At 50.6% G+C, this 26,919-nt stretch overlaps 1 protein-coding gene across 1 annotated transcript in view; it reads right to left on the reverse strand.

The window, feature by feature from the left end:
• The window catches only part of LOC309877822 (maestro heat-like repeat-containing protein family member 2B), a gene marked incomplete at both ends in the record, with an annotated part of 31,763 nt that extends 19,219 nt beyond the window's left edge, over nucleotides 1–12,544 (reverse strand). The window contains 30 exons of the mRNA XM_082759586.1: nucleotides 239–382; nucleotides 576–687; nucleotides 885–1,022; nucleotides 1,282–1,469; nucleotides 1,755–1,917; nucleotides 2,149–2,303; nucleotides 2,548–2,700; nucleotides 2,789–2,901; nucleotides 3,244–3,367; nucleotides 3,590–3,694; nucleotides 4,026–4,118; nucleotides 4,216–4,354; nucleotides 4,548–4,627; nucleotides 4,921–5,043; nucleotides 5,276–5,431; nucleotides 5,537–5,659; nucleotides 5,791–5,910; nucleotides 6,206–6,313; nucleotides 6,450–7,066; nucleotides 7,189–7,351; nucleotides 7,541–7,648; nucleotides 7,784–7,903; nucleotides 8,137–8,210; nucleotides 8,297–8,410; nucleotides 8,522–8,591; nucleotides 8,879–8,971; nucleotides 9,337–9,480; nucleotides 9,837–9,988; nucleotides 11,646–11,811; nucleotides 12,404–12,544. Coding sequence (XP_082615712.1) covers nucleotides 239–382; nucleotides 576–687; nucleotides 885–1,022; nucleotides 1,282–1,469; nucleotides 1,755–1,917; nucleotides 2,149–2,303; nucleotides 2,548–2,700; nucleotides 2,789–2,901; nucleotides 3,244–3,367; nucleotides 3,590–3,694; nucleotides 4,026–4,118; nucleotides 4,216–4,354; nucleotides 4,548–4,627; nucleotides 4,921–5,043; nucleotides 5,276–5,431; nucleotides 5,537–5,659; nucleotides 5,791–5,910; nucleotides 6,206–6,313; nucleotides 6,450–7,066; nucleotides 7,189–7,351; nucleotides 7,541–7,648; nucleotides 7,784–7,903; nucleotides 8,137–8,210; nucleotides 8,297–8,410; nucleotides 8,522–8,591; nucleotides 8,879–8,971; nucleotides 9,337–9,480; nucleotides 9,837–9,988; nucleotides 11,646–11,811; nucleotides 12,404–12,544 — 4,299 coding nt within the window. The remainder of the gene's footprint in view (nucleotides 1–238; nucleotides 383–575; nucleotides 688–884; nucleotides 1,023–1,281; nucleotides 1,470–1,754; nucleotides 1,918–2,148; nucleotides 2,304–2,547; nucleotides 2,701–2,788; nucleotides 2,902–3,243; nucleotides 3,368–3,589; nucleotides 3,695–4,025; nucleotides 4,119–4,215; nucleotides 4,355–4,547; nucleotides 4,628–4,920; nucleotides 5,044–5,275; nucleotides 5,432–5,536; nucleotides 5,660–5,790; nucleotides 5,911–6,205; nucleotides 6,314–6,449; nucleotides 7,067–7,188; nucleotides 7,352–7,540; nucleotides 7,649–7,783; nucleotides 7,904–8,136; nucleotides 8,211–8,296; nucleotides 8,411–8,521; nucleotides 8,592–8,878; nucleotides 8,972–9,336; nucleotides 9,481–9,836; nucleotides 9,989–11,645; nucleotides 11,812–12,403) is intronic.
• Nucleotides 12,545–26,919: the final 14,375 nt, after the last annotated feature.

A 26,919-nucleotide genomic window follows, 5' to 3' on the forward strand; every position in this document is an offset into this window, starting at 1 on the left:
AGGGCTGCTCTTTCTTTCCGTGGCTGACAGCTCTGTTCCAAAGCACTGTTCCTCTGACATTTGGCACCCAATTTGCCCTCGGCAGCCCTGCTGGCATCAGGGAAGGGAGCGTGGCCTTAGGAAGGAGCCCTGCTTTTGCCTTTGCCGCTCTGTCCAGGCCCTTGAAGCAGCTCTCCCCCGGGGTCTTGCTAGGGAGGGGAATATCCCTGCAGTCAGAGCGCAGGGAAATCCGTCTCACCTCCACGGGCATGCTGCCGGCTGCGTTGCCCAGAGCTCTCGCTGCCAGCTGCCTTATGGTGCTGCTTTGGTGGTGTGCTTTCTCAGCCAAGACACGCAGAGTCTTCAGGACGTTCCTCTTCTCAAGAGGCGGCTCCTTCATCAGCTGCAACAGAGCAACACAGCCACGAGAGTCAGGATACAACCTCAGCCCAGGCACAGCACACAAGCAGGCTTCGGACAAAGGAGTCTCGATGGTGACGCTTGCTTCTCATCTCTCCCCACAGCAAGAGGCAGCCCAAGCAGCAATCTCTTTCAGAAAAGCCCTGGGGAGCCCCCCTGCCCTCCTACTGCCTCACCTCAGCAAAGAACGCCATGGCCGTCAGCTGCAGGTTTGCTGACGGGCAGCACAGCCACTGGGAGAAGATCTCAATCAGCTCCCGGGAGACGAGCTGGGCACGGACCAGGACACTGCACAAAGAGCACAAGGGGCAACGCCCGGTCAAGTGGGAAGGCTGCAGGCTGCCACCGCGGACTTCCCCTCCTCCAGCACAGGCGCTGCTCTGCCCTGCACAGAGCTCCCCGAGCACGCAGGAAAGGGCCCCGGCAGCCGTTCCCCTGGGCGCAGCCACCGAGAGGAAGGCGAGATGCTGCCCTGGGGCTCTCACCTCGTCAGAAGGCACATGCCCTCGGCATAAGTGCGGGGGCTCTCCAGCAGCGCCGACATTTTCTGCCTCCAGAACGGGGTCAGCCAGTTCTTCTCAGCGCATTTGCTCAGCACTGACATGAGAGTCTCGCAAAAAGGCCTGGGGAAAGAGCAAGAGCCACAGAAGTCTCAGATCAGAGCAGTGTTCCGCAGGGGAAGACTTAGCGGAGCAAGAATACTCAGCAGCTTTACAAGCCGCTTCTTCACTCATCCCAAGCTCCAAACAAACAGGGATGGGAGGAAAAAAGCAAATCTGCAGCCTCGAGTGGCCTCCCGCCTAGGAAGCAGGACAGAAAACAACCAACCATGCTTGGCTAGGCAATTCAAGCCCCCCTTGCCCTGCCCCTCCTGCTCCTGACCTGCACACGTTGCCCTCTTGCCGCTGATCCTCAGTGTGCCCTCTCCAGGGGCTGAGGGGCGCAAACAGCATCTCTTCCCCCAGTGCCTTGCTGAGCTGCAGCAGGAGCCCAGGGAGGAGGGAGGGAAGCAAGCTCTGGACCCCCTCCTTGGACTGCATGGACACCATTTCGGAGATTGCACAGGTGACCTGCAGGGAAATGAGACCACCCGAGAAGCACCCGTTAAACAAGAGCTTTGCCACCAGCCCCGGCCCGCTGGCTGCCTTGGGCACTTCTACTGCCTGCACGCCCCGTCTCCAGGACAGCCTTGCAGCCTGGGAGCAGCGGCTGTCCCGGCTGTCCCGAGCTGCTACCACTGAGACACTGCAGCAGTGTCCTGGCAGTGCCCGGAGATTCTTGCAAAGGGCACCCAATGCCTTGCCCTTGGACTGGGAGTGGGGGAGCAGACACAAAGCCTCTGCCACTGAACGTACAGTCAAGGACTCCGGAGAAGGCTGCTGGGCGTGCAAGCTCCGACTGGACGAGCTGGGCTGGGAGCTGTCGTCTCCCACTCTCCTCAGCTTCCTCGCTAAGTGCTTCAGCACACCGATGCCAATGCTGTCTCTCCCCAGAGTCCTCCACAGCTCCAGTGTGTTTCTGCCAAGAGACGTGCAACCGTGAGCCCGTATGCTCTGTGACCTGGGATGCCTTCACCTCACGCTTCTTCAGCAGCCGGGCTGAAGATGCCTGGTTCCTCCCAGCGGTACCAGCACACCTCCGACATTTGGGTGGAGGAGAAGGAGCTGCTGCTCCCCTTGGATTGCCCTAGGGGAGGGGAGGCAAGCTATGGCTCTCTGAGCCCAGCAGGAAAGGGAGGAGCGCATGTACCTGTCCATAGGCACAAACTTCTCAAGGATGATGTTCATCGTGAGCTCCTGGTGATGGCGGGCCAGGATCAGCACCGCATGGTGCACGAAGTACATGAATGAGGGCTCCAGCATGGACTCTGTGCAGGTGTGCAGAGTGGAGAGGATTCCTTGCACCTGAAAGAAGCAGGGGAGAAAGAACGTCTTGGCACGTCCTCGCTTCTCCGGGAACATGGACGTTCAGCCCATGAGCCACGCCTGCTCCCTTGCCACGCTTTCACGCTCTAAGGCGAAATTTCACCCCTAGCACCCTGCCCGAGCCCTGACTCTGCACCGAGAGCTTCTTTAGCACACAAATGGCAAGATGTGTGGTGCGACAGCCAAAGCGAGAAAGTCCAAGGCATGGCAAAATGTCTCTTACGTCTGGACCAATGTCCTTGCCACACGTTTCCAGAAAGGTGAGCATCCAGTTGCCTGCAGCACGCACGCGGCTTCCTCTGGCATGCCGGAAGGGCTCCTGGATGACATTCATGAAGTGTGCGGCCTGCTCTTTGGGGAAGTTTCTGCAAACGATCTGGAAAGATGCAAGAACCAGGAGAGATCCCGTCACGGCTCCGCTGCAGCTCTTCAGAACATAAGGCAAGCTTGAGGGCACTCTTTACCTCTGCGATTTGGATGGAGGTCTGGAGATGCTGAGAGGTGTCGCTGTGAGCACTCAGCCCCTCACACAAGCTCGCAGGGTCGTCTGTCTCCAACACCCTGTTCGTGGCCTTGGCTGGAACAAGCATGGGGAGAAAAGGGGAGTCCCACTTAGGGCAACTGAACTTCCCTTCCCAGCCTTTGCTGAAGGGGCCAGGGGAGTCAGTCTTGAACTCGGTGCAGCAGGATGGCCCTTGCCAGGTTCTGAGTGCCCCCGGCTGCAGGAAACACTGCTGGCAGGTGGCACTGGGTGGCCCTCTGCCAGGATCCCTCCCCAGGTGGCTGGGGAGGTGGAGGACGAACAGGGTGGGGACAGGACAGCAGCCGAGCACCGTGCCTCTCCTCTCCCTCCTGGCGGGATCCCGGTAGGGCCAGGCGGGGCAGAGGGCTGGCAGGCGCCTGCTCTACTCACACTCACCTTGGATGTGGAGAAGGGAGCTGAGGCAGGCAGCGGCCAGCTGGCGGGAGCTGGTCGTGGGCTCACAGGTCAGAGGCCCCAGCAATCCCGCCAAGGCGCCAAACGGCAGGTAGGCACCTCTTGTCTGCAGGGGCGAGAGGAAGAACAAGGGCTGGAGGTGGCCCCAGCACTCCCTTGCGTCTCCCACCCGTGCCCTGCTCAGGCCAGGACTGGGCAGAGGGGCCACCCCAGAGCGCTGCGCTGGGGGACCCCACAGCCCGTGCACAGCTGGGCAGAGCTGCCCTGCCAGGCCCTTGCAGGTGGTTGGGGAGGGAGCAGGGGGCACACGGTGGGCATCCTTCCTCACCTGAAAAGCGACTCCATCTCTGCAGTCCTCCAGCAGCTGGGCGCAGACCTGCAGGGCCCTCTTGCACTCCCACGGATTGTCCGAGGAGAGCCAGAACCACAGGACCTGGGGCAGAGCAGCTCTGTCTGCCAAGGGGCATCTTTCCCTGCCCGCCATCCCTCTCCATTTCCCTCCCTTCCTGGCACTTTCCCTGAGGGCCTGCCCTGCGGCACTGCCCCACTCTCTTCAGACGCACCTGCTCCCACCCAGGAGCTTTTCCCTGCAGCCAGCCAGGGGCTGCCTCTTGGCTTTGCCCCCTGCAGGGCCCACTTCTTGGCCTCCCCGAGCTCACAAAAACCTGGCGTGGCAGCAGGAGGTTCCTGCTCCTCTGCTAACTCCCCAGGGTCCCCACTGGTGGCAGGAGGGATGCTTGCCCCATCACCCCGTGGATACTCACCTCAGCGATGTCTACGAAGTGGACAGGGCTTGGCTTTGTCTTGAGCAGGACTGCCATGAGCCGGCCCAGAGCCTTCGTGGCCATGTGCAGAGACTGAAAGCGGAGGAGAGGGACGGAGATGCAGGATCACGGCTGCTGCCAGCACACAGCTTGTGCTGGGGAGGTGGGCAGGGAAGGGACAGCAAGTTACCTGGAGCTGTAGCACTGCCTCCTCTGCGTTCCCGATCTCCCCAATCTGCTCAGCCGCTGAAGGAAGTGGCAGGATGGCCCGGCAGCAGTCAGACAGCAGGCTGCAAATTTCCTTGCTGCTGAATGAGATCTCCAGCTTGCTGGCAAGGAGAAGCCAAAAAAGAGGAGTTCCTAGCACTCTCCAGAGAGGGTCGCATGGCATCTGGGCTTGTCCTCATCGACAGCCCCAAATCCAACCAGCCTAGGCTGTGGCAGGGAGTGCTGCTCTTCGGGAGCTCCCCAACAGGAGGAACGTCATCCCGCCTCACAGCCCCCGCAGCTCCTCGCTCTTACCTCCACTGCTCCAGGGCCAGAATCACCTTCAGGTGCAGGGACGCTGCCGGGAAGTCCCAGAGAGTCGTCTTCAGCAAGTTCTGCAAGAGAAATTTGCCAAGTGGGCATTGGGCACAGGAGAGCTCTCGCACACTGCCTGGGGACGGGCACTACTGCCAGACACTGGCTGCAGCGCTCCCGCAGCTCCCACAGGGGCGCTGCAGGATGGAGCAGCTCCCCAGCAGCTGCCCAGCCACGGCCACTGCCTGCCAGCACCCAAGGGCCCCCCCCACCATCTGGGGACACGGCTCTAGGAGCTCAGGAGGGAGACCTTCCTGCCTCCTGGCATGGCCCCAAACTCCCCTGCAAGACAGCCCTGGCTCTGGGCACTCACCTGCAGGATCAGCAGCAGCTTGTGCTTCAGGACAGGATGGAAGCTGCCCAAGTTCCCCACAGTTTGGATGGCACAGCCGACCTCAAGGATGCTCTGCACCAGAGTAAGATTGGTCTGCAAGTTCTGGGGCCCAAGAGAGAAGAAAACCCTTTGAACTGGAGGAAAGGCCACGGGCTGCGAGAGGAACATGTGCACACAGGGGAAATCTAGGGGAAGGGCTTGGATCTTCCTGCAGGGACAAACCATTCCTTGGGGGACCTTTAGAAAGAGACGGCCCGGCTCAGGATGCCCTAGCACGGAGGGCTTGGAGTTGGGGCACCCAGCAGCCCTGCCCCTGCACTCCCCGAGCTCTCACCTGGCTGCTGGAGATGGAGAGCAGCAGGATGTTGCCCGCGATGTCTGCCTCCACGTGGGCGAGCAGTTGTTCCTTGGAGGCACGCAGTGCCATGCTGCTGTGGGCGAGCATGACAGCACTGCAAGTGGCCTCAGCTCTCCTGCTGGCCTGGGTCATCTGCGTTGTGAGAGATGCTGTGAGACATCCGCCCGATGGCCCCCCACAGCCCACGATGAAAAGCAGGTGGAAGAAAGCCAGGGAGTGAAACCCCAAACACCTCACCTTCCTGTGTCTGGAAACCCTCAAGCCCCGGACACTGCACGAGGTGGCAGCAAATGTTGTCAGTGTCTCCAAGACCAGGCCGAAGTGGCTGTCGGCGGCTTGGCAGACGAGAGAAATGATTCCCTGCAACAAAAGAGCGAGGAGCAGTTGGCACAGGCCCAGCCGTTCAGACATGGCCAGCCACAGTGGCGGGCAGCAATGAGGAGCTGGAAAAGGCCTGGAGCAGGGCCCAGGGACAGGGCAGGGAAGCTCACCTGGGCCTCAGATGGCTCCTCAGGTTGTGCTCTCGTCAGATGTTGCAGCAGGTTCTCTTGGACGTGTGGGAGTTCCTGACAAGCTCCCAGTGTCGTCCCAAGAGCCTTGTACAGGAAAGCCTGCAAGGGAAAAAGCCGAGCCCGAGATGCAGCAACAGCCTGGCGTGCTGCAACGGGGCCAGAGCAGGACAGGTACCAGTGCACGGGGAGCAGCCGAGCCCGGACGCAGGGATGGGCTTTCGCCAGCCCCGCTCAGCACGGAGGGAAAGGCCGCGGGGGGCAAGGGCCGGGGAAGCAGCGCAGACAGCCCTCGTGGGCAGAGCACCGCCTGCAGCCCCAGCCCCAGCCCCAGCCCCGCACGTGGGCAGGGGCCCCGTGGCTGCGCTGCCAGGGGAGAGCCGGGCAGGGAACCGACCTTCTCCCCAGAGCTGCTGGGAGAGCTGTCCAGCCGCTGGCTCAGCGCACAGCTCAGGCGCTTGGTCCAGGCGTCATCCCCGATGGTTTCCAGGGATGCCCTCAGGAACTGCAGGAGAGAACAGGAGAGGAAGCGAATGGTTCTTGGCCGTTGACAAGCAGGAAGAGGCAGTGCCAAGGCACACAGCCACGCCAGAGTGGCCTTCCACGAGAGCTGTGGCCCGTGTGAGGAGAGCAGGCAGTACCTGAAGCAGACGGCGCTCCCACTCGGCAGCGTCTGGGATGTTCCCCTTTCCTCCTAGAAAGAAGACAAAAAACCTTGCTTGGGACCAAGCCACAAAAGAAGAGCTGCTGCAAAGCTGGCCTGGCCCAGGGAAGCTGGTGGCTGCACCCGCTCCAGAGGCAGCCGTCTGTCCCTCCCCACAAGCACCGCCCCAGCAGGGCCATGGAGGTGCCACCAGGACCAGCACGCTGTCCAAGGGGACAGGAAGGGCCCCATCCATGCGCCGGGATGAATGGATCGCTGTGGGACCGCTCCCCCCAGCTTCAGTGCTGGCTCCCCGGAAGGGAAATGAAACGGCAGCAGAACAAGCACTGGGCACCAGGCGGGGATTCCCCTTAGCCATGCTGGGAAGCTGACTTGCCATGCCCTCCCTCCCCCTCCCCAGCAGCACTTTACCTTGGAGGTACTGCAGCAGCAGGGGAATCTCAGTGTTCCACGTGGCCCCCACAGCTCCGTGGATCCTGCTGTGGAGGCTCTGCATCACCAGCAAGGCAGCAGCTTGGAGTTCACTGCCCGCAAAAGGAGACCCCGCCACCACCAGCAGGTGAGCCAGCAAGTTGTGCGGAGTCAGCGTTGTCTCTGCGGGGAGAAAGAAATGCTGGGTGAGATGCCGAGCCACACCGTGCCCTGCCACGCTGCCATCCCTGCAGGACGCGGACCCAGAGGTCAGCAGAGCTCATTGGGGGAGTTGCTACTCCTACCTTGCAACAGGGAGTTGAGGACATCAGGATCCAGTTCGTGATGCTCGTGCCCTGCTGTCAGCTCATTTCTCTCAGCCAGGGCATGGAGACAGCGCGAGAGGGGGATCAGCATGCCCGTGTACTTGGCTGGCATCACATAGATCAGCAGCCTCGGCCACAGGAGCTGTAGGCAATGAGACAACTCAGCCCGTCAGCATTTCTGCCTCAGCTCAGAGATGGGGAGGATGGTGTGCATCTCCCGGAGCACTTCAGAGCATGCTGGGGGGGGCTTTCAGGTGTGCAAAGGGGGCTAGGAACAAATGGCCTGAAGGAGAGGAGAGGAGCAGCAGCAGCAGGACAGAGGAGGACTTACTTTGGCCATCCCTCTCACAGAGATGTCCAGTGACCCCAGGACGTCCATGCACAGCCCTTGGAGACCTCCTTCTTCCTGGGCTTCCTGGGCAGACAGGAGTCCCGCAGCCTGCAAGACAACATTGGGAACCCCCCGGTTGCTCTCAGTTCCTGCCCCAGAAGGCTCAGGCGTGGCCCCAGCAGGCTCCCGTGCAACCTCCTGGCAGCAGATCTCCCCAGGAAAGATGTTGCACGCTGTCCTTACCCTTCTGCTCGAGCTCTGGCTGAACTCGCTGAAGATGTAGCCCACAACATCCCACGCTGAGCAGCTCTGGGCATTGGCACTGAGCAGCTCCCTGATGAAGTGAAGAACTGCCCTCCTCACCTGCCAGGGGTCAAGTGTGGTTAGCACAGGGGCACGGGGACCTGCCCATGCTGGCAGCAGCGTCACCTCTCGCCGTCAGCCCTCCCTCCGGTAAACACGAAGGAGTGGGGAAATGGCTGGCTAGGTCAGAGCCCTTCTAGTCCAGCCTTGCCAGGCTCTGCCTCTGCCCTGAGAGAAAAGGTTTGTCTCCCACCCCGACCCCGATGGCACAGTCCCTTCCCAAAACAGCTCACCCGGATGCTGGGGTCCCTGCACACACACTTGACAGCCTCCACGACCTGGGGCAGCTTCTCTGCCATCGCGGGCTCTGCAAGAGATCCAGTGAGGCATGCGTGGAGGCACAGCCCAGAGGGCGGAAGAGAGCCCTCCAAGCCCTGACCCCGCAGTACTGACCGTCACAGCGTGCCAGAGCACCGAGCAGACCCAGGGCTGCCACGCGCACGGCCTCCCTCTCGTGGCCCAGCTGGGACTCCAGGAACAGGATCGTCTCCTCTGGGCAGATCCGAGCTGTGGGGAGGAAATCCCATCCTGCATTAGCAAGCAGCTTACCCCCATTTCTGAGCTTTGGGGGAGAGCTGCCGGGACACCACGGGGCATCGCCACAGCTCCTCTCCTTACCTTGCAGCAGGATGCACTGGCTCAGCTCTGCCTTATGGTCCTGGCTGTGCTCTTTGGTGTCGTCAGTGAGCTGTGGGAACAAGGTCCATTGGAAAAAGTCCCAGCAGCATTGAGAGGGACCGAAAAGAAACAGCGCTGTCAGCTCTCATCTCCCTGGGCACTCGTGGCAAGAGGACCCCCAGCCAAAACCCAGCCCACCCCACAGCATCCCCAGGGACACACGCACAGGTCTGGAGCACCCAGGAGCCACCCAGGAGCCAAGGCCGAGCAGCATTCAAAGACTCGGGGCTCTGGAGTCCTCCCGAGACTCAGCCAAGAGGGAATTGCTATGGCTGTGTGGGTGCAGGCTCCCCTTACCTCGCTGTACACGACACTGCTGATGGCAAGACACTTGCCCTTGGGGACGGGGATCTGAACTTGCTCCAGGGCCTCCAGGAAATAAAGGAGGCTCTACAAGAGAACAGGAGAGGAAGAAAGGGCCGAAGCCATGTCAAGCCACTTGCGAATGGAGAAACTGTGCACAGCAACAGAGCTCCCCGTGCAAACAGCCCCCAGGGAGGTGGGAGCAAAGCCTCCCATCTCCCAGAGGTGGGCCCCACTGCCTCTTGGCTCCCTCTTGGCTCCCTCCTGGCCCCATCACGGTTGCTCTTCCCTTGCCTGAAGAGCCGAGGGAGCCTCGCATCTCCACTGACCTCCCTGTTGCACGTTTCTCTAAGGGGAGCTCCCTGGCTCCTCCCTGCATGCCACAGATTCCTGAGCCCTCGTGCCACTTGCACAGACCCCACGGCCGTGCCAGGCCCTGCGCCACACCTCACCTTGGTCACCCTGGAGGCGTCTTGGACCGTCCGATACTGGTGCAGGAGCCAGAGGAGCTGCTCCCAGACATGCTCCCGGTGCTCCTCCTTGTGCAGGAGGACACGCATCAAGGGAGTCATGGCCCCGATGACAGCTTGCTTGTCCTGGAGAGGAACCGGGGAGGCCCAGTGTCAAAGGCTGAAGGTCTGCCCTGCCCACAGAGAGGCCTTTCCCTTGCCCTTTTTCCCTCCCTCTCCCTCTCCCTTCCCCTTGCCCTTTCCCTTCTGCCCTGCAGGAGATGGGCTTGCTCTGGAGGGCAGAGAGGTTTTCCCCACCCCTCACCCCCGCCCTGCCTGCCCAAATGCCCTGGGCTTCAGCTGCTTCCCCGCAGGGAGCCCCCAGCCCCAGGCACAGAGCCAGTCTGGGGCCTCTTGCAGCCAGCCCGCTGGGCACAGACAGAGGCACAGGCACAGGGGACATCCCTGCTGCCGTCCCCAGCTGGGAAAGCAGCACTTCTCACCTCTTCCTCCTGGCAGTCCAGCCAGTTTCTTGCCACAGAGCAGAACACCTGGGAAAGGTTTTCATAGAGCTGCTCCTTCTCTGTAGCAGGCAAGGAGCATCCTTTCCAGGTGCAGATGTAAACGTTGACCACTTTGGCCCACTGCTCCAGAGCTGCACCAAGAGAAGAGAAAAAGGAGCCTGGAGCAGGGAAGGGAGCGGCACCCCCCGCCAGCCTGCTGGAAGCACAGTTCATTCAGCTCAGGAGCAGATCTAGGTTCGAGGGCAAGTTGTGTGCTCGAGGTGTCTCAATGACAATGCCACACCGTTTCTGTCCTCCACATGACACCTTCTCCTCGCAGGCTCCAGCATTTTCCTCTGCAGCCCCTGCCCTTCCCTTCCCCAAGTTTTGCCCATCAGGGCACATTCACCCGGTAGGAAAGCCCAGGAAGGCAGCAAAGGGACCCAGGAGTTCCCCGGCACCTTCACCTCCAGCCCACAGAAACCTTCACCCACCCTTTCCAGGCGCCCCCAACGCTTTGGGATGGCCCAGGGCTGGCAGCACCGTGGGCTCAGGCCCGCCATGCCCGCTCTGAGACCAGAGCGAGGTGCCAGGGGCTGCCCTGCCCCTGCCCCTGCCCCTGCCCCTCCCCAGGGTCCACTCACCACCGCAGGCAGCACGCAGGATCCGGCCGCTCCCTAACTGGCCCACCACGGTGCGCAGCCCCAACAGCACCACGCGCATGAAGGGGATGCACTGCAGGGCTGCGAAGAGAACGGAGAGTGGCCACGGTCAGAGCCCCCAGCCGGCACTGGCAGCGAGGGAGGAGGCGCTGCAGCCACGGTGCCCCCCAGCTCAGCACGGATTGCGTTGTGAGGAATGTTTTAACAATTCGTGTCAATAAAGAACAGCCCTGTCTGCCTCTGGGTCCTGCGCTGGCAATTTAATTCTTGAACCACAGATGCAGTGTGTCCCAGTCTCCCCCTAATTCTAGTCAATTTATCAAGTCTTCAGAAAATACTCCTCAAATTTATGAACCTGTTTGCCTTTGTTATTCCGGACTTCTATTTCTAACAGTTACAGCCTTTTTTTTGTCTTCTTCGAGATTAACTTAATACTGCTACAGGTGTGACTGTCCCTGTGAATGGCTGGTGAGGAATGTTTTAATTACCCGTGAAGTGTCAATAAGAAAGCTATTTGTGTTTGTATGAAGTCTTTGATGTCTGGGGGTTTCAGAACAACTGATAACAACTAGTGACTGTTATGGGATACTATGCAAGCCTCTGATATCTGGCCAGGTGGCCAACAGATTAAGAAGAAGAAAAAAAAGAAGCTGAAGGACAGCTAGGAGACAAGACCTGCAGGGGATGCTGTATAAACTTGACACGGTGCCAAGGAGTACAAAGGGGAAGGACAAGAAAAAAACTGGGAGAGGAAGACTACGAGCCTTCAGCATGAAAGACCCCTAGAGACCCCCAGAGGGACCACCGGAGACTGATGCGCATGCTCCAGTAGGAGGGACTGGACCCCGGAAGCTAATTATAATAACCTATTTTTTTTAGAAGTAGTAATGAATATGTATTAGTCTAGGAGCATAAAAATCAGCTACTTGATGTAACTGGTGTGCGTCCTGGTGGAGCGGAGACTCCTGGTGCACCCAGTGCTGTTTGCTTACCTCTATTCTTTTAATAAATCCTATTTTTTTTTATTTAATCCTATTTTGAAGACTGAGCCATTTCTAACAGCGTGGAGAGGGGAAGGATCCCTTTCTATCCCAGCTCTCCCAGCCTGGCCCAAAGCGGGAGGGAGGATGGCAGTGCTGGACCGTACCGTTGGTGCTGAGGAGTTTGCCCACAGTGATGAGCACGAACTCCTTGGAGATCTTCCCTGGGGCATTCAGCTGGGCCAGGAGCTCGGCTAGCACAAAGCTGAAGTGGGAGCGGGCCAGAGCCACCAGGACGTCGCTGGCAGCCACCTTTGTGTCTTCCGTCACGCCCTGAAAAAGAGGCTCAGGTGAATTGCCCCCGGGAGACAGGCTGAGTGGGGCACTTGTACGGGCTGAACAGCTGCAAGTGCCGGAGCACTGGCACAGAAACACTGTGGGGGCTCCTCCTTGGAGATATTCAGAAGCCACCTGGACGTGGTCTTAGGCAGCCTGCTCTGGGTGGCCCTGCTGGAGCAGGGCTTGGAGCAGGTGGACCCAGAGGGCCCTGCCAGCCTCAGCCATCCTGCGATCCCCTGATCTGCGAACCAGCCAGCCCTGGCTACGGGGCTTCATCTCAAATGGACTTTGTGTGCTGGAGGCACTGGGGAGATGGCCCCTACTCCCCCACAACACCCCTTGGGGATAGCTGTGCCTGGGGCTGGGCGGCTGCCACCTCTGGTCCCCTGGGGAAGGAAGGTGAGCAGCTCCCCAGCTGTTGCTCCCCGCTAGCCCAGGCAGGCTTCTCCCCAGCCGCTTGATCCCTCAGGGCCACTGGGGAGCCTCTGTGGGGCCCCAAGGCCAGAAAAACCTGTCTGTGCTGCTCCGCATTGCCCTCCAATGCCTGGCAGGCTGCTCTCATCGCCTTCCAAGAGCACCATCTCACCTGGTCAGCTGTCAGGTCCCAGGACACCTCTGCTAGCAGCCGGTTGACGACACCGCACTGCAGGCAGCTGTCATCTCCCCACAAGACGGTCTCGAGCTCGCAGTAAGTCTGCGCTCTGTCACCCTGGGGACAGACCACCATAGGGATCAGTTGCACTTGCTTTGCTCCTCTTCCCAGCGTGCCACCAGCTGCCTGCCCTCGCTCTGCAGAGCCTAGGGATGTGCTGCTGGGGCTGGGAAGCTGCAATAGGGACACAAATCCCCTGGCCTCTGGGCTTGGGCAGCCATGGGACCTTGGGATGGGGCCTGGGCAAATGACTGCTCCTTGAGAAGCTCCAGGCTGGGCACTGCCCTGTGCCGGGGCTTCTGGATGAGAAAACCAGGAGAGCAGAGGTGCCGCCAGGCACAGCCTCCCCCTGCTCCCCCCGCTGCATCATGGTGGGGAGCCCCCAGCTCACCTCCTCGTCTTGCAGGCGCTCTAGCAAAGTCGCAACAGTGGCAGAGGTCGGGAACGCTTCAGGGACAGGCCCTGGCACCCTGCCTCTGCCCTGGCGACGTCTACGTCTGGGCCAGCAGCCCACACCTGGAAGGAAGGAAAGAACTGAGCAGGTGGCATCGGTGCTGCTGGCTGCAGGGGGCTGGAGCTGGTAGGGACGAGGATCTTGGCCAGTTGGGAGAGAAATCTCCGCAGGAGATGCAGCCCCAAGCAGCCTGCTGGGAAGGGTCTTGCTTCAGCCCCCAACCTCCCTCCCGCTGCCCCTCACCGCTAAGGGCTCTCAGCCTCTCCATCGCAGCAGGATGTCCCCAGATAGGCACAATGCTCTCTCTGGGTCCTCCTCCTACAGGCCCCACAAGCAACTGGGCCACAGCTGGCACCCACGGCAGAGGGATGTAGGAGGGATACAGGAGGGATACGCTGTGACATCACCACCAGGGCCTGTTACCACACAGAGGGCCATCCCTAGCTCATGGCTGAAGTAGACTTGAGGAGGAAACTTCTGCACTGAAATCCATCCTGGCAAACCTACCGTATCTTGGTCTGGTTGTCACCTTTCACCACTTCTCCACTGGGGTCATAGAATCACAGAATGTCCTGAGTTGGAAGGGACTCACGAGGATCACTGAGTCCAACTCCTGAGTCTACAAAGTGTTATAAATGAGTTATAAATGAGTCTCCAAAGTGTTATAAATGTTACAAAATCTGAATTTTGTAATATTTATAAAACAAATATTTCTAAAAGGTATAAAAGCTATAAAAGGCAAGTAAACAGCGCTGGGTGTGCGGGGAGTCTATGCTCCACCAACACGCACACACGAACACCAACCATTCTAAATATACAGAACATTGCTTTACATACTAAACCCGAGTATGCTTATACATATGTACAATCAGGAAAGGTAACAAACAATCCTTTAAGTTCCATAACTTACTAAAATCGAGTACGCCTATACATATTCACAAGCAGAAAAGGTAACAAACAATCCTTTAAGTTCCATGACTTAACAGTCTCCATTTTCCATTCCTTTTCTTGATTACATACAAGTCTCCATTTTCCATTCCTTTTGAACAATATGTCTCGCTTTAAGTTGTCAAGCAACTCGGTCTTCAGGCCTTATGTATCCCATTCTTCCCGGATCGAAGAAAAGCATATCCATCTCCTTTTCAAGGCCAAAAGGCCTGGGTCAAGGCACGTCCAGGTCAGCAGGAGGAGTAACAGCAAAAGCCTTCGATGGCTGTAGCAGCAGAGGGGCCCATGGCGTAGCAGAAGGATCAGTAAAGGAGCCCGCAGCTCCCTCACTGTCATCTTCTGTTCCCAGCCACCCATCTCCTAAAAATCTCCTTGTCATCTGTGTTTTTCTGTGTCCATCACCACTAGAGGTGATATTTTAGACTCAGTTGCACTACTCTGTCATGTTCAGACCACCAGCAGCTACTGCTCCGTGTCCTTCCTCTCTGCCTTTCGGTCCTTCACCACAAGCATCAAGCTGGCCACACCTTGTGACACTGCACAGCTCAGTCTCCTCCCAGTCCCTGTTTTCCTCCTCTTTTCCTCTCTTTTCAGCCCTTCACCTGGCTGAATGCATATGTCCCTGTCAGTACTGTGCTGACATGAGCCAGTAAAGTGTTAAAAATGTTTAAAAAGGCCATCAATTTTCAGGAACTACAAAGCACTGAAGACCAGCTACCACCACTAGCATGTGGTCATATGGGGTGGAAGTGGCTTGTAATACCGTTATGAATACTGAGACATCACCGCTCGAGAAGTGATATTTGGCCACCACTTCCTAGCAAGAGTAAAGAGGCAGACATTGAGTTGAGACAAGAACAGCCAATGTCTGGAAATCGCTGTCGGAGACTTCTGATGGAGAAAACTGTTTGGCCATAAATGACAGAGAAATCTGAAGAGGGGTTGCATGCAATGAGGTTATCCTTTAGCTGTGATATGTGGCATGCTTGAACTCAAATAAAAATTTCTATTATTGTAAAATTTTCTTGTGCATTCGAAGAATTATTTCAGCAATTGAAAAGTACTTCTTTGCCACCTAGCTGACTCAATACTTGGTAAACAGTTTTTTCTTGGAACTTCCTAATTAAATTAGTTTTGGACTGAATGCAAGCACAATAAATTCCAGCTCTAAAGGTCACATTTTGGAAACATTATAAGCCACTTAACAACAGAAGCTTAGAAGGAGAATGCTTTCTCAGCCTTTATGGCTGCCTTGCAACACTGTAAAAGCACTGGGGCAGCAGTATTGCTGTAATTAAATATCCTTTGCAACAGCCCGGGGAAGCGGAAACACTCTGGTCGTCTAAGACGCGTAGTCATACAGCAACGCTCTTGGGACTCTTGCATAAGGATTAACTCTTTCTCAGGCATTTTAATGTGACAACATCAGCTCCCACATATGTAGCTCAACAAGGTTGTATTGATAAACTGATCAAATTTATATGTTTTATTGGTTGAAACTGGAAGGGAGGGAGTTCTCAGAGCTGCCTGATGTGGGGTCCAGGAGATGTAGCTTTAACTATCTGAGACTGTTCCCTTCCTCACTCTGCCATGGTTGCACTTTCAATGGTAAGGAAAGAAGCCACAACAGCAGGCAGACTCCCAGGTACATTACACATGAAGGCCTCCCAAATAGAAAGGAGAGGCTGACAGGCCAGGGACATCTCTGTCTGTCTCATCTGAGTTCTCCTAAGCCTGTTGGTCAGGGTCTCACCACCACGTCTACTTCACCAGAGAAAACAGCTCCTCAGCTACTGCTTGCTGTCTTGTTAGCTACAGGTCCCTAGGTATTAATCTGAGAGCAACATTTGGTTATCCACATGCAATACGAGCTTTGGTGCCTTCTAAGAATTCTTCAGTGATAAAAGGTAAAAGAAAACCTCGGAAGTGGTTGCTCTGAGAAGTTATTCTATGGGAATCAAACCTGCATAGGCAGCCACATGATCTCAGTATCATTAAAAATATAGAAATAACACAGTTTCTTCAGTTAAAAAAAATAAATTGTTAGCTAAGGGATAAAATATGCAAGAAAACAGGACAACTGTCTTTCCTTCAGGTTCACCTAGGTTTTGTGGTTGATTCAGGTCTCATGCATTACCCATGATGTGCCTGACTGCATTCAGGGCAGTTTGTGAATTCTTTGTCAAACATTTTGGGTGATACCAGGGGCTGAATAAGTATCAAAAGTAGGAAAAAGCTGCATAACTTGCACACTTAACTATGAAAGTAAAAGGTATAAGAATGGTCTATTTCCTGTGGAGGGAACACAGAAACACATTTAGAAAAGTGGCTTTCACATTTCCTTGAGATATACAAGTTAATTCTACATATCTCAGCAGCTTAAATCTTCTAGGAATATTTGCTTCTTGAACGACATTGGAGGATTTCACAGTTGTTTGGCAGAATTTTTAAAATTTGGGCTTATAAGAGAGGCTAAGAGGTCTAGCTGAGAGCTACAACAGTTATCCTCTCTGTTTGGGGCATGGATAACAATACACAATTCACACTGCCCAGTGAGTAATACTCACACTCACTTGCTGCATTGCATTTCAAGGCTTGTATTAGATTCTAGTTCAAATACAAAGAGTAGGATTAGACTAATGTTGTAGGTTTATTTCTACATGGTTTAAAAATTAGCATTTGCTGGATTGTTTACAGCTTATTTGTGCGTTTAATATATTGAACAGTGATGTATGATTTAAGTCGCAAACTCCAGTACAATATTTCTACATCCTACAGGAATGCAGAAAATTTCCTCGCACCCTCCCCCCCACTACATATTCGTACTTCTTATATCTGCCAGATGGTGTGGAGCAAATTATTCTAGCACTCAGACCATGTGAATTTTAAGCAGATGAATATAACAGTCTGCACAGCACTTTGCCTCCTTTTATCATTGACTGTGGTGCTGGTCTGTTTGATCACACCCCAGAACAAACAAATCTCATTAATCAGTGTTTTCCTTTTCTTACCCTTGGCTGCTTTTTCTTTTCCATTCACTTTTGGAGATTTTTGGGGAAGCTTTGTTTTTAGGTGGAGATGAATTTTTTAGTTTGTTTGGTGCTTTTATTTAAAGGTGAATTTAGTGTTAAGGAAAGGTGCCTGCTTGCTAAAGATGAGAAATAGTGCTGTTTGTGTATTAATGAAACTTGGCCTGGACATCTATAATGGAAGATATCCAGTAGTAATCTACAGGAAATTACATCTCTATAGTTGGAAAGGTAATGTGATTTAAAATCCACATACCTTACATTAGTAGGACTCTTACTGAAGCTGTCATTGAAGATTACGAATTATGCTGCTTGGATATAGTTACCTCACCTGAGATGTCAGCGACATCAGCCAAGCAATAATTTGATGACATCTTTTAATTTACTCTGCTGTGACTGAACTGCTCTCAAAGCATTCCTGACGTTCTGCTTTACTTTCGGTTCACAGAGTTGTAAAAAGATTGGTCAGAAGGGACCTTTGGAGATCATGCTGTCCATGCTCCATGTGAAGTGGGACTATTAACAGTGCTAGACCAGGTCAGCCTTGGCTTTATCTGGGTGAGCCTTGAAAACCCTGGAGGATGGGGATTTCTCTGTCTCCTTGGGGAAGCAGTGGTATGAATCTGCTCTAGTGCTGCAGTGTCCTCCTAGTGAGTTTTTCTTTCTGTCTAGCCCACATTTCCCTATCTGCAGTTTGTGTCCATTGCCCCTTGTTGCATTTTCTGTCCCTACTGAGAAGAGTTTGGGTCCTTGTGACTCCCTTTCAAGCCCTGTAGGCTGCTGGTAGACTGCTGCTTAGCTCTTCTTTTCCAGACTGAGCAAGCTCAGCTCCCTCAGCTACTCCTGGTTGCTTGCTGATGGCCAATGACCAACCACTCCTTGATGCCCCCATCTCGGTGGTCCTTGGACGGCCCTCTCCAGTTTCTCAACATCCCCTTCAAACTGTGGGCTGCAGAGCTGGGCTCAGACTCCAGATCTGCCCTGGTGTACCTCACCAGCAGTGTCTGCATGCATCACACTCTTCACAGTTGACTTAAGAGAACAGGTGCTATTTAATAGCATTGGCTACTGTTCTTAAAGCAGTTTTCTTGTATTAGGACTTTGAACGAGAAAGATATATGGTTCTTAGAGAACTGTTGTGGAATACAGAACTTTTGGGACAGTCTTGGCTTCGACTCTTGACTGTACAGGGACTGCTTACAGGTTTCAGGAAGATCATTGCGGTGTGGTGGTTTTACCATGCTGGGCAGCTAAACCCTACAACCGCTCGCTCACTCCCCCTCCTTTAGATGAGGAGGGGGAGAAGTAAAGCAAAGAACAACTCACGGGTTGAGATAAGGATAATTTAATTAAAAGGAAATAATTATAATAATTAAATAAAGACTACCATGAACTAAACAATTTAACTAAGGGGAAATAAAAGGGAAAGGGGAAAAAGGGAGGAAAACAAATAAACAAAATAAATGAAAGCTATATGGAAGTGCAGAGGAAAGAAATTACTCTCTACTTCCCACAAATGAGCGATGATTGACCACGTCCTTGAAGCAAGGCCTCAACGCACGCAGCCGGTGTTCGAGAGGAGGACCGACGTCTTCTCAACGAGAGCCCACCCCTCCCCTCTTCTTCCTGTTTCCACCTTTTATTGCTGAGTGTGACACCACATGGTATGGAATATCCCTTTGATTGGTTTAGGTCAGCTGCCCTAGTGATGTTTCTCTCCTCACTTTTTTGCCCACCCCCTAGGAGGGTTAGAGAAAGGCCCAATGCTGTGCCACTGCTGCTCAGCAGCAGACACAACACTGGTGTGATAACACTGCTGTTCCAGCTACAAGTACAGAGTACGGCACTGAATGGGCTGCTGCCGGGAAAGTTAACATTCCAGCCAGACCCAGTACATGCGGTAAGAAGTTTACCTGGTAGCATGAATACATTGCATCCACTCCTCCTCTGGGTTAAGAAGAGAAGGTAGCCAAGTCATTTCTGCAGGCCCATGCATCATCACTTGAGCACGCTCCAAATAAACATAGAGCAAAAACACAGTCTTTTGCCCTACTCCTGTCTCTAATAAGCTATTTGATGTGAATGGGAAATAGCCGAATGTTTTGGGACTTTTTTTGGAGGTGGTGATGGTTTTAACACTAGTTTCAAGAACTACATTTAATTATGTGACAATATAAAATATACACATATTTCTGTCTGTGAAGACCTACCTACAAATTAGGGAATCTGTACTCGGGGGGGGGAGTCTTAACATTGAAGGTACAAGAACACTATAAGTGATAAAGAAAACCTTACTTATCTCGCCTTCAAAATTAGAAGCCCTTGTTAATATTCCGGCACAGATCTGGTTTATGGAGCTGCTGACAGTAGCAGCAGATCTATTTGAATCTAAAGGAAAGCTGATGGAGGAAATAAAAAATACAGTGTATTTTTATACAAAATATACAAGCTTACAAATTTGTGTCTCTTCACCATATTCTCTGGTGAAGAGACACAAACTTGCACATTAAATGTTCGTTGGGGGCATTAAGTCAAAAGAAGGTGATACCCTTCCTTTTCTTCAAGTGATTTTTCTTTCAGTCTTACTTCCTGTGACTCTTCCATCTTCTCCTTAGAACCACATCCCTTTAGAAAGTCTAAGAAGAGGCTCTGTTCAGAAAGATTAATTTTTCTTCATCTTTCTTCTGTTTCTGCTTCTTTTTCTTTTGTAACTGTCAGCTCTTGTGCTTTTCTGTCCCTTTGCCACTGCTGTTTTTCCCCTTGGCATTCTCATCTTTTATACACCCTGCTCTTTCTCCTTTTCCCCAGGGGGAAAACAATGTTGGAGCTGAGATAAATCTAAAGTAGGATTCCTCCAGGGAGCATCCAGATGATAGGCATAAGCAAAACTGGATGATTTTGTGAATGCAAGATTGCTAGGATAGACTACATCTTAAAAACTTTGTGCTGAAATGAGTTAGCATTTTTCATACTGACCCTGTGAAACAGGACAAATTTCGGAACAATCAAATAGGTAGATGGATTTGAAAGTCCTGACACCAATTTCAATCTTAACTATTGTGGAATTAATTCAGAAAAGCAAATTGTTAAGACATGATAAAGCAGGTTATGAATATGCCTGTTAGCCATTTCTTATTAGTAGTATTAACTACTGAGAATATTTCAGTTCAGTACTATTAATCACCATGGCATTAGCCAGCAGTGGCATTTACTCTCAGTCAGAACAGAGATGGGGGGAGCTGTGGCTACAAATAAACTACCACAGACCACCTGCAGGATCTGTACAGGGTATTGTTCCATAGCGTTTGTAAAGCAGAGGCAGCAAACCTCTCCTAGATCCATCCTGGGGATTACAAAACATTATTACCTTCAACTTCCTAGCAATGTCTCTCCGCTGGACTGTTAACACTTCCCTGCTACCCTAATCTTCCAAGAAAACAATTTATGTAAGTGCTCCCTAACTCATTTCTGTCCAAATGACTTGATGGTTAACTTACAGCAGTCCAACAATCAGCTCTTGGTTAATGTGGCTTATTTGACAAAAGTAGATCAGAAAGCTTATAAAAACTACACCTATGGGAGAGCTTCAGAGTTACAGCACGTGTAGGAGGGATATTAGAGCTTTCTGTTGTATGAATGTCTATCAGGCAACAGAGCTGCTCAGGTCTTGTTCAGGTTATTTGAGATTTTAATAAATCCAAATAAATACACTATTAAAAAGACAAGCAGATAAGACTCTTGTTTGATTTAATATCCTCCACAAGGTTTACAGTGTTTCAGCTACATTTTGGAAAACTTGAAATGCTTTTTCCTGCTTTACTGCTCCTGCAGACCAAAATGTTTTGCTGTAGGACATTGCCTGCTTCTCAGAGAATATTTGTTCTGAAGACTCAGTCCTTAGCCCATCATCCTCCCCCACAGGATGCTGAGCAGCGTTCCCTTCTTTTAAAAGAAAGGAAAAATGTCTAGGATTCTTCACAATAAAATTGCTCCAAGATATTAATTACTTTCCACTAGTATCTGTGGAAAAGTAAAGCTGATGTCATATGATGTGTATCTCTGTGAAAAAATGCTGAATAGGTGCTTTTCTAAGAACAGCTAATATTATTCATGTAAATGTATCCAAATCAATCAGGATATCACTTTTATGTAGGATCAGTCAGCTAGTATGGAAAAATACATAATGAAAAAAATAGCTTTTACAAGAAAATATGTATTTCTTTGCTCCTGGTTCTCCACAGACATATTCAAGTGCTGAACTTTATTCACTATAAGCAGTGTCAGGCAGCTATGTGTCATGGATCTTTTCAGGAGATCTGGCAGCTGACACAGTGTCCTGTCTCCAGTTGCTTGTCTGCGTCCTCGTGCTACTCCATCTGTTGTCCTTGTTGGGAAACCAAACAGGCTCAGAAACTGCTTTTATGTTGTTGTTGCTAGGCTCGTTTTTAGCCGTATCAGTTTCACAGCCTGATGAGCTGTGTGACTACCCAAACAAGCATGCCATAACAAGGGAGAGGGCACTGCAGCGATGGCAGCGAGCAGCCAGGACTGCTAAGGCAGTGCTGCAGCACCATGGCTGAAAACCTCCGTTACTCCCATGGAGCTACTTGCTGCACGGTAAGCATAGCAGAGCACTGGGTCACATGTGACATATTTCATGTGTCATTGCCCAGGCAGGAGGTACTCCAACAAATGTTAAAACTGCAGAAGGAAGCACTCCTTTACCTGCCTGCCTCCCTTCTTGTTATAACAGTATTACTGTAACCATGTAGTATTGCTATAATAGTAGAGTTACAGATTTCGTATAGTACATGAAAATACTCTGTACAACACCATACAACGCTGTACAATACTATACATGATATAATAGCACTACATATTTGTAGAAAACAAAAGAAAGTTTGAACCAGCTTTGCTTTACCTAGGCCGTGCAGCCTCCATATGACCTAACAGGCACAGATGACTCCTGGGCATTCTCTTTCTGGAGGCATCTCTTATAAAACCAAAATGTGCACTCACTTGATGCAAGATGGGGCACAAGAAAACGAAGCCTGAGAGTGAGCTGCTGCCTTCAGAACAAGGTATCTGTTAGTTATCTGGTGTGTAGTCCATGGCTAAGGAGTCTGAGCAAGACTTTGTCAGTGGTATGATCCTCACCATCCTCTTTCCCAGTACTTTTCAGATCTGGGCATAAAGCAAGCACTTACATAATAAATCCAACCTGCAGTTATCCTCTGAGCCTGGGGCAGGTCCAGTTACAAGACAAGAAGGATGCCATACAAAAGGCTCATCTCTGCAAAAGCAGAAGTTGTGTAACCAGCAAGGTTGCCACTGCTTTAAATACAAAAAGGGGCCTCAGGGTAAACAAGATAGCAGACAGTTCTTTATATTAATCTAGACATGACTGTTACAATTAAAAAAAAAAATATGCTGCGAGCACAGAGTTCCCCTTGTTTTCTGCTGAGGGACAAGTTGATGTAAGACTCTGGTCACTCCTTTGTTTTTGCAAGGAGCAGCTCTAGCAGCACTCTTCTCTTCTTTCCTTCTAGGAACAGGCTTGCCCATGAGAGAGAAGGATATCATTGCAGAGTATGCAATGTAATGTAATAGTGCATTAAAGAGAAAGAAAAAGGAAGGAAGAAGGGAAGGAAGGGAGAGAGGAAAGGTGGAAGGGATGAAGCTTAGCTAATGCCTTCTTTCAACTCACTTAGGATTCTTATAGTAGTTTTCAGATTGTACTAAGATTGTTATTCCAAGCTGTGGGGAGAGGAATGACACACAGAAACACAACCTCACTTCTACAAGGCTGGGGAATTATGGTAGGAAGTTGTCAAGAGGGAGGTTACAGGCCATTTGGATACAGCTGCAGAAGTTTAAGTTCACTCTCAGAGTTTCACTGGCTGCTGAGGATTTTTCAGCAAGTGGATTTTTAATGCAGTTGGGAGAAAAAGTCTTGGTTGCCTGGGAAAAGAGAAGAAAGACCTTTCTTTCCTGGGAAAGGAAGATCATTTGTTAAAAAAATTGTCCCAGCTGGGCAAGAGACAATAATTAATGTTAATCATTTGTTACAAACTATTTATAGGATATTATCTATTTTTAGTCTGTATAGTTTTCTACAGTTTTGTACTTTGTTATGAAGTCTGAACTTACTATGAAGATAAGGACTTACAAAGACAGTAGCTCATGAGGTAGAGGTTATTAGATCACTTATTTTACATCTGAGTAGCTTTTTGGCAATCTTAGCTTGTTGAAACTGTGTATGTTCAATGTGGATGTCAGAAACTAAACAAATGAATTTCCTAAGAGTTAAGCAGAGACTCAGTGAAGATGTACCATGTAGATCCAGCATACCTAACCTTAGGCAGGAATATGAATGTTTTATAGGTTGCGTTAAAGAGGGGACTTCCAAAAACAAAACCAAAAAGTCTTAAGGGGCTAATGCAATTCTGAGTGTACTAAATAAATGATTGTGCTAAATAAAAAAGGAATGAAAAATATATGCCACTATAGCACATTTCTTCCCTCTGTGGATATGAAAAACTTGCAAAGAAAATGCAAGAAAGAATCAGGCCTTTACAAAAGAAGTGCTGAGTGAAAAACCTGCATTTGTTCTACTTCCAATATTCCAGCACAAGATCAAACAGGCTTGAAATCCTGATCTCTGCACACAAACAGTTCCCCATGAAATATTTACTGCTCACTAAAAACACCTTATATCTGAGGAGCTTCTCCCACGACTTCAGAGTTGGCCTAGGAAGCAGTTAGACTGTAAGAAGCTTAAAAGATAAACTGCCCTCAAGTTAAACATATTAGCCTGTAGGTTGAGATATTTCCAAATGCGGAAGGTATTAAAACAATGCTACCTAAACTGCAAAGAGCTAGGAGTTACCAGAACGATGTATAAATTCAGTGCATAACGAATATAATTTAGACTTATAACCTGGTTTACTCATTGGTGATATTTTGCATTTACATGACCTCTGCAATTTGCATTCAAAGCACATAATGAATATCTGCTCAGTGAGGTTTCTCTGAGGGACTAGAGGTGATCGTAAGGCCTCGGCAAGTGACCCAAGGGCTTAGAATAGCAGCTGGCTATCTGCAGCAATGCCAGGCCTTCTGGAGAATGTGGTTTGTTTTCAAGAGTATGCTGTGACTCTGGTTAACACTCTGATACAATAGCTACTTTTAAAGTCACTTCTCAGCTAAAATTTGAGAATGTGTGCTTGATAGCCCAGGCTGCAGTGAGGGGTGGGGATAAAATTCAGCCTTGTGCTCTCTTGTGTCTGATGGTCCTTTCTGTCTCATCCATGTGGTGCCAAGTCCTCATTTCCTTGGAAGATTGTAGGTACTTGGGTGAGTTTTCTGTCATTGAAATGCTACCCAACTATGATAAGGTGATGTCATTGGGCAAGGAGCCTGACATCTGTCCCTGTTAGTGAAAGATGTATATAATTTATTTGTCAATAAGATCTGGTGGCTTGCTTAAGCCATTAGCTGCTGCTCTTCCAGGTTGCTCTGATAGTCAGAAATGAACACTTTCCTACATACATATAATTGCCATCTCTCTCTGCCTCTTTCTCTTTTTCTTTGTTACGGAACTTTACCAGGATCATTCAGAGCATTCTGACCTGCGGGCTGAGTTACAGACACGTTCTGTTTGGGATAACGTTAGTGGCCATTCACAAAATTCAGACAGTGCCTTTATGACGGATAAAGCTGGCTGTCATGGCAATACTGCTGTTACCATGCTGCCTTCCTAGAATGTACTTCCCCCAGCAATTCAAAGCCTTGATTTATATATATTTGAAGTGTTGCAAAGTTTAGTTGCTGTAATTACAGAGAAGCTGCCTCTTTTCTTCACTGCAGAAATTGAGATCAGTCCATGTATTCATCTTCATATCTTTAAATTTGAAAAATGTGGAAGTCTGACATTTTTAAACATACTCTGATTACGGGCTCTTGTCTCAAGTATTCTTTCTCCAATGATATGACAGAACACAAAGATTAGATCCATTTATTCACATGGGTTTGGTGGGGGAGGACAGAATGAGAGCTTGTCTGTGCTGAGCGTTTGCATTTAAGGCTCCTGGGTAATTTGCCAAGGGCATTATCTGTTTATATATATATAAATTCTTTTAAAGCAGATTGCAATTATAAATATCAGAAACTTTTTTTTTTTTTTAAATTAGTTTCTAGTAAATTATTTAATATCATGTGTAGTAGATTGGAGAAAAAAAAGAAAAAAGAAAAAAAGAAAAACAGGGATAGACATGTTTTTAAAAAGCATACTGTAAAGAAAATGTTGGAAGAGGAAGTGTGGACATAGCACTGGGAGCATATAGACTGGCATATACAGCATATAGCTTTGGGTCTACCACGAGCCAGCCAGCCATGTAAGAAATACACATTACAGAGATTTTAGGACTTTAACACACAAGTTACAGCAGATTTAACCTCCCGTAGCTGTCTGTCTTACAACTCTGCTTGTTATTACTGCTTCCCTTGCAGCAGTGGACAAGTAAGTGTGGTTTCACTTCACCACCCTCTGTTTTAGCTTAAACCAGAGAAGACGGTGTGTTTCAGCTAACCTGCTGGACTATTTTTTGGCTCTTTATAGACTTGGTAATTTCTAGCAAGGGAGTGAAACAATTAGCTGCAGGCAGTAATTGTGACACTAGACTTCCCTCTCTGGTTCCAGGGTATGTCTTTGAATTACAGCTTGTCTAAGATCCATGTTTAGTCTTTGGGGGGAAAGGCAATGCACATTCAGAATAAAAGATGTAATATTTTACAGATAATGTTATTCTCCTAAACCATTAGCAGTTTTAAATGTTAATGCTCCTTTCAACCCAAATAGCATAGTAATTACTATGTGCACACCAAAATCAAAGAAATAATTCACTGGAAATTGTCTAAGAGGATTTTGATACCAATGTGTATAGTTTTTAAAACTAGGGTAAGAAATGGAGAGTCGAGAAATAGACAGTCAAATGGCAACTCACATAAATGTCTCCTGTTTCAATAATCTAAGATTTTCATTTTCATAGACGGATATAAAAGATTGGGGGGGGGGGGGGGCAGGGGGAAGCAAACTCTTATTTAAAAAATGTCTTTGAAAAGGCAGAAAATATGCTTAAATATGCCCTATTTTACACATTCCTTTTATCCTTTAGGCTTTTGACATAGCGCTTATCACTTTGTCATTATGTCAATTTGTGCTTCTCAATCTTTTTTTCTCGTCTCATCTTATATTTGGGCTGTGATCCTGTGAACACTTACCTACATGCTTAATTTTGCTACTCATAGTAATCCCTTTGAAGTTAAAAGGATTATTTGCATTAGTAAAATAAGGCATGTGTGCGCTTGCAGGATGGAGGCCTTAGATTGTAAACTCTTCAGGATGGGACGAGACTGTTTATTATGCAGTTATATAGCTCAAAGCACAGTTGGGTGGATGATATATGTTCAGCAGCTTGCAAAGTGCTTTTAATAGAGACAGCTAGTGAGTGGGATATCAGTTGAAGACAGCACTCAAATGCCTGCTCACCCCAGAAGACACAAAATCCAGTTCTTTTTTTGCTTTTGCTGGGGAAGTATAACCATTTTTAAGATTTCATACCTGCAGAGATACCTGCTTTGTTTTTCCCACCTCCTAAAACAGAAACTGAAACTTTGCTGGTGTTGGCCAACCTGGAGCAAGACCCTAAGTGGCTTTATGCTGCTGTGCACAGGCAGGAGCAATCAAGATCTAGAATGTACAGCTCTCCAGGCAGAGCTCTCTGTGCTCCCGATGTTGAGCAGTTGCTGCCTTCTGAGAACCACACAGCAGTAGCTGCTCATCACAACTAATGCATGTAATGCTTTTATCTTCGCCCCTTGTTTTCCCACTTACCACCCAGCCACTAAGAGCCACTAAAGTTGTTTTTTTTGTGTGTGTGTGTGCATTTGTTTCTTTTTTTCTCCCTTCTCTGGTTAGCTGAATGTCTCCTCTTCAAGCACTCTATTTCAATAATCAT

The sequence above is a fragment of the Aythya marila genome (assembly GCF_965140915.1).
Source record: "Aythya marila genome assembly, chromosome: 4".
Lineage (NCBI taxonomy): Eukaryota > Metazoa > Chordata > Aves > Anseriformes > Anatidae > Aythya > Aythya marila.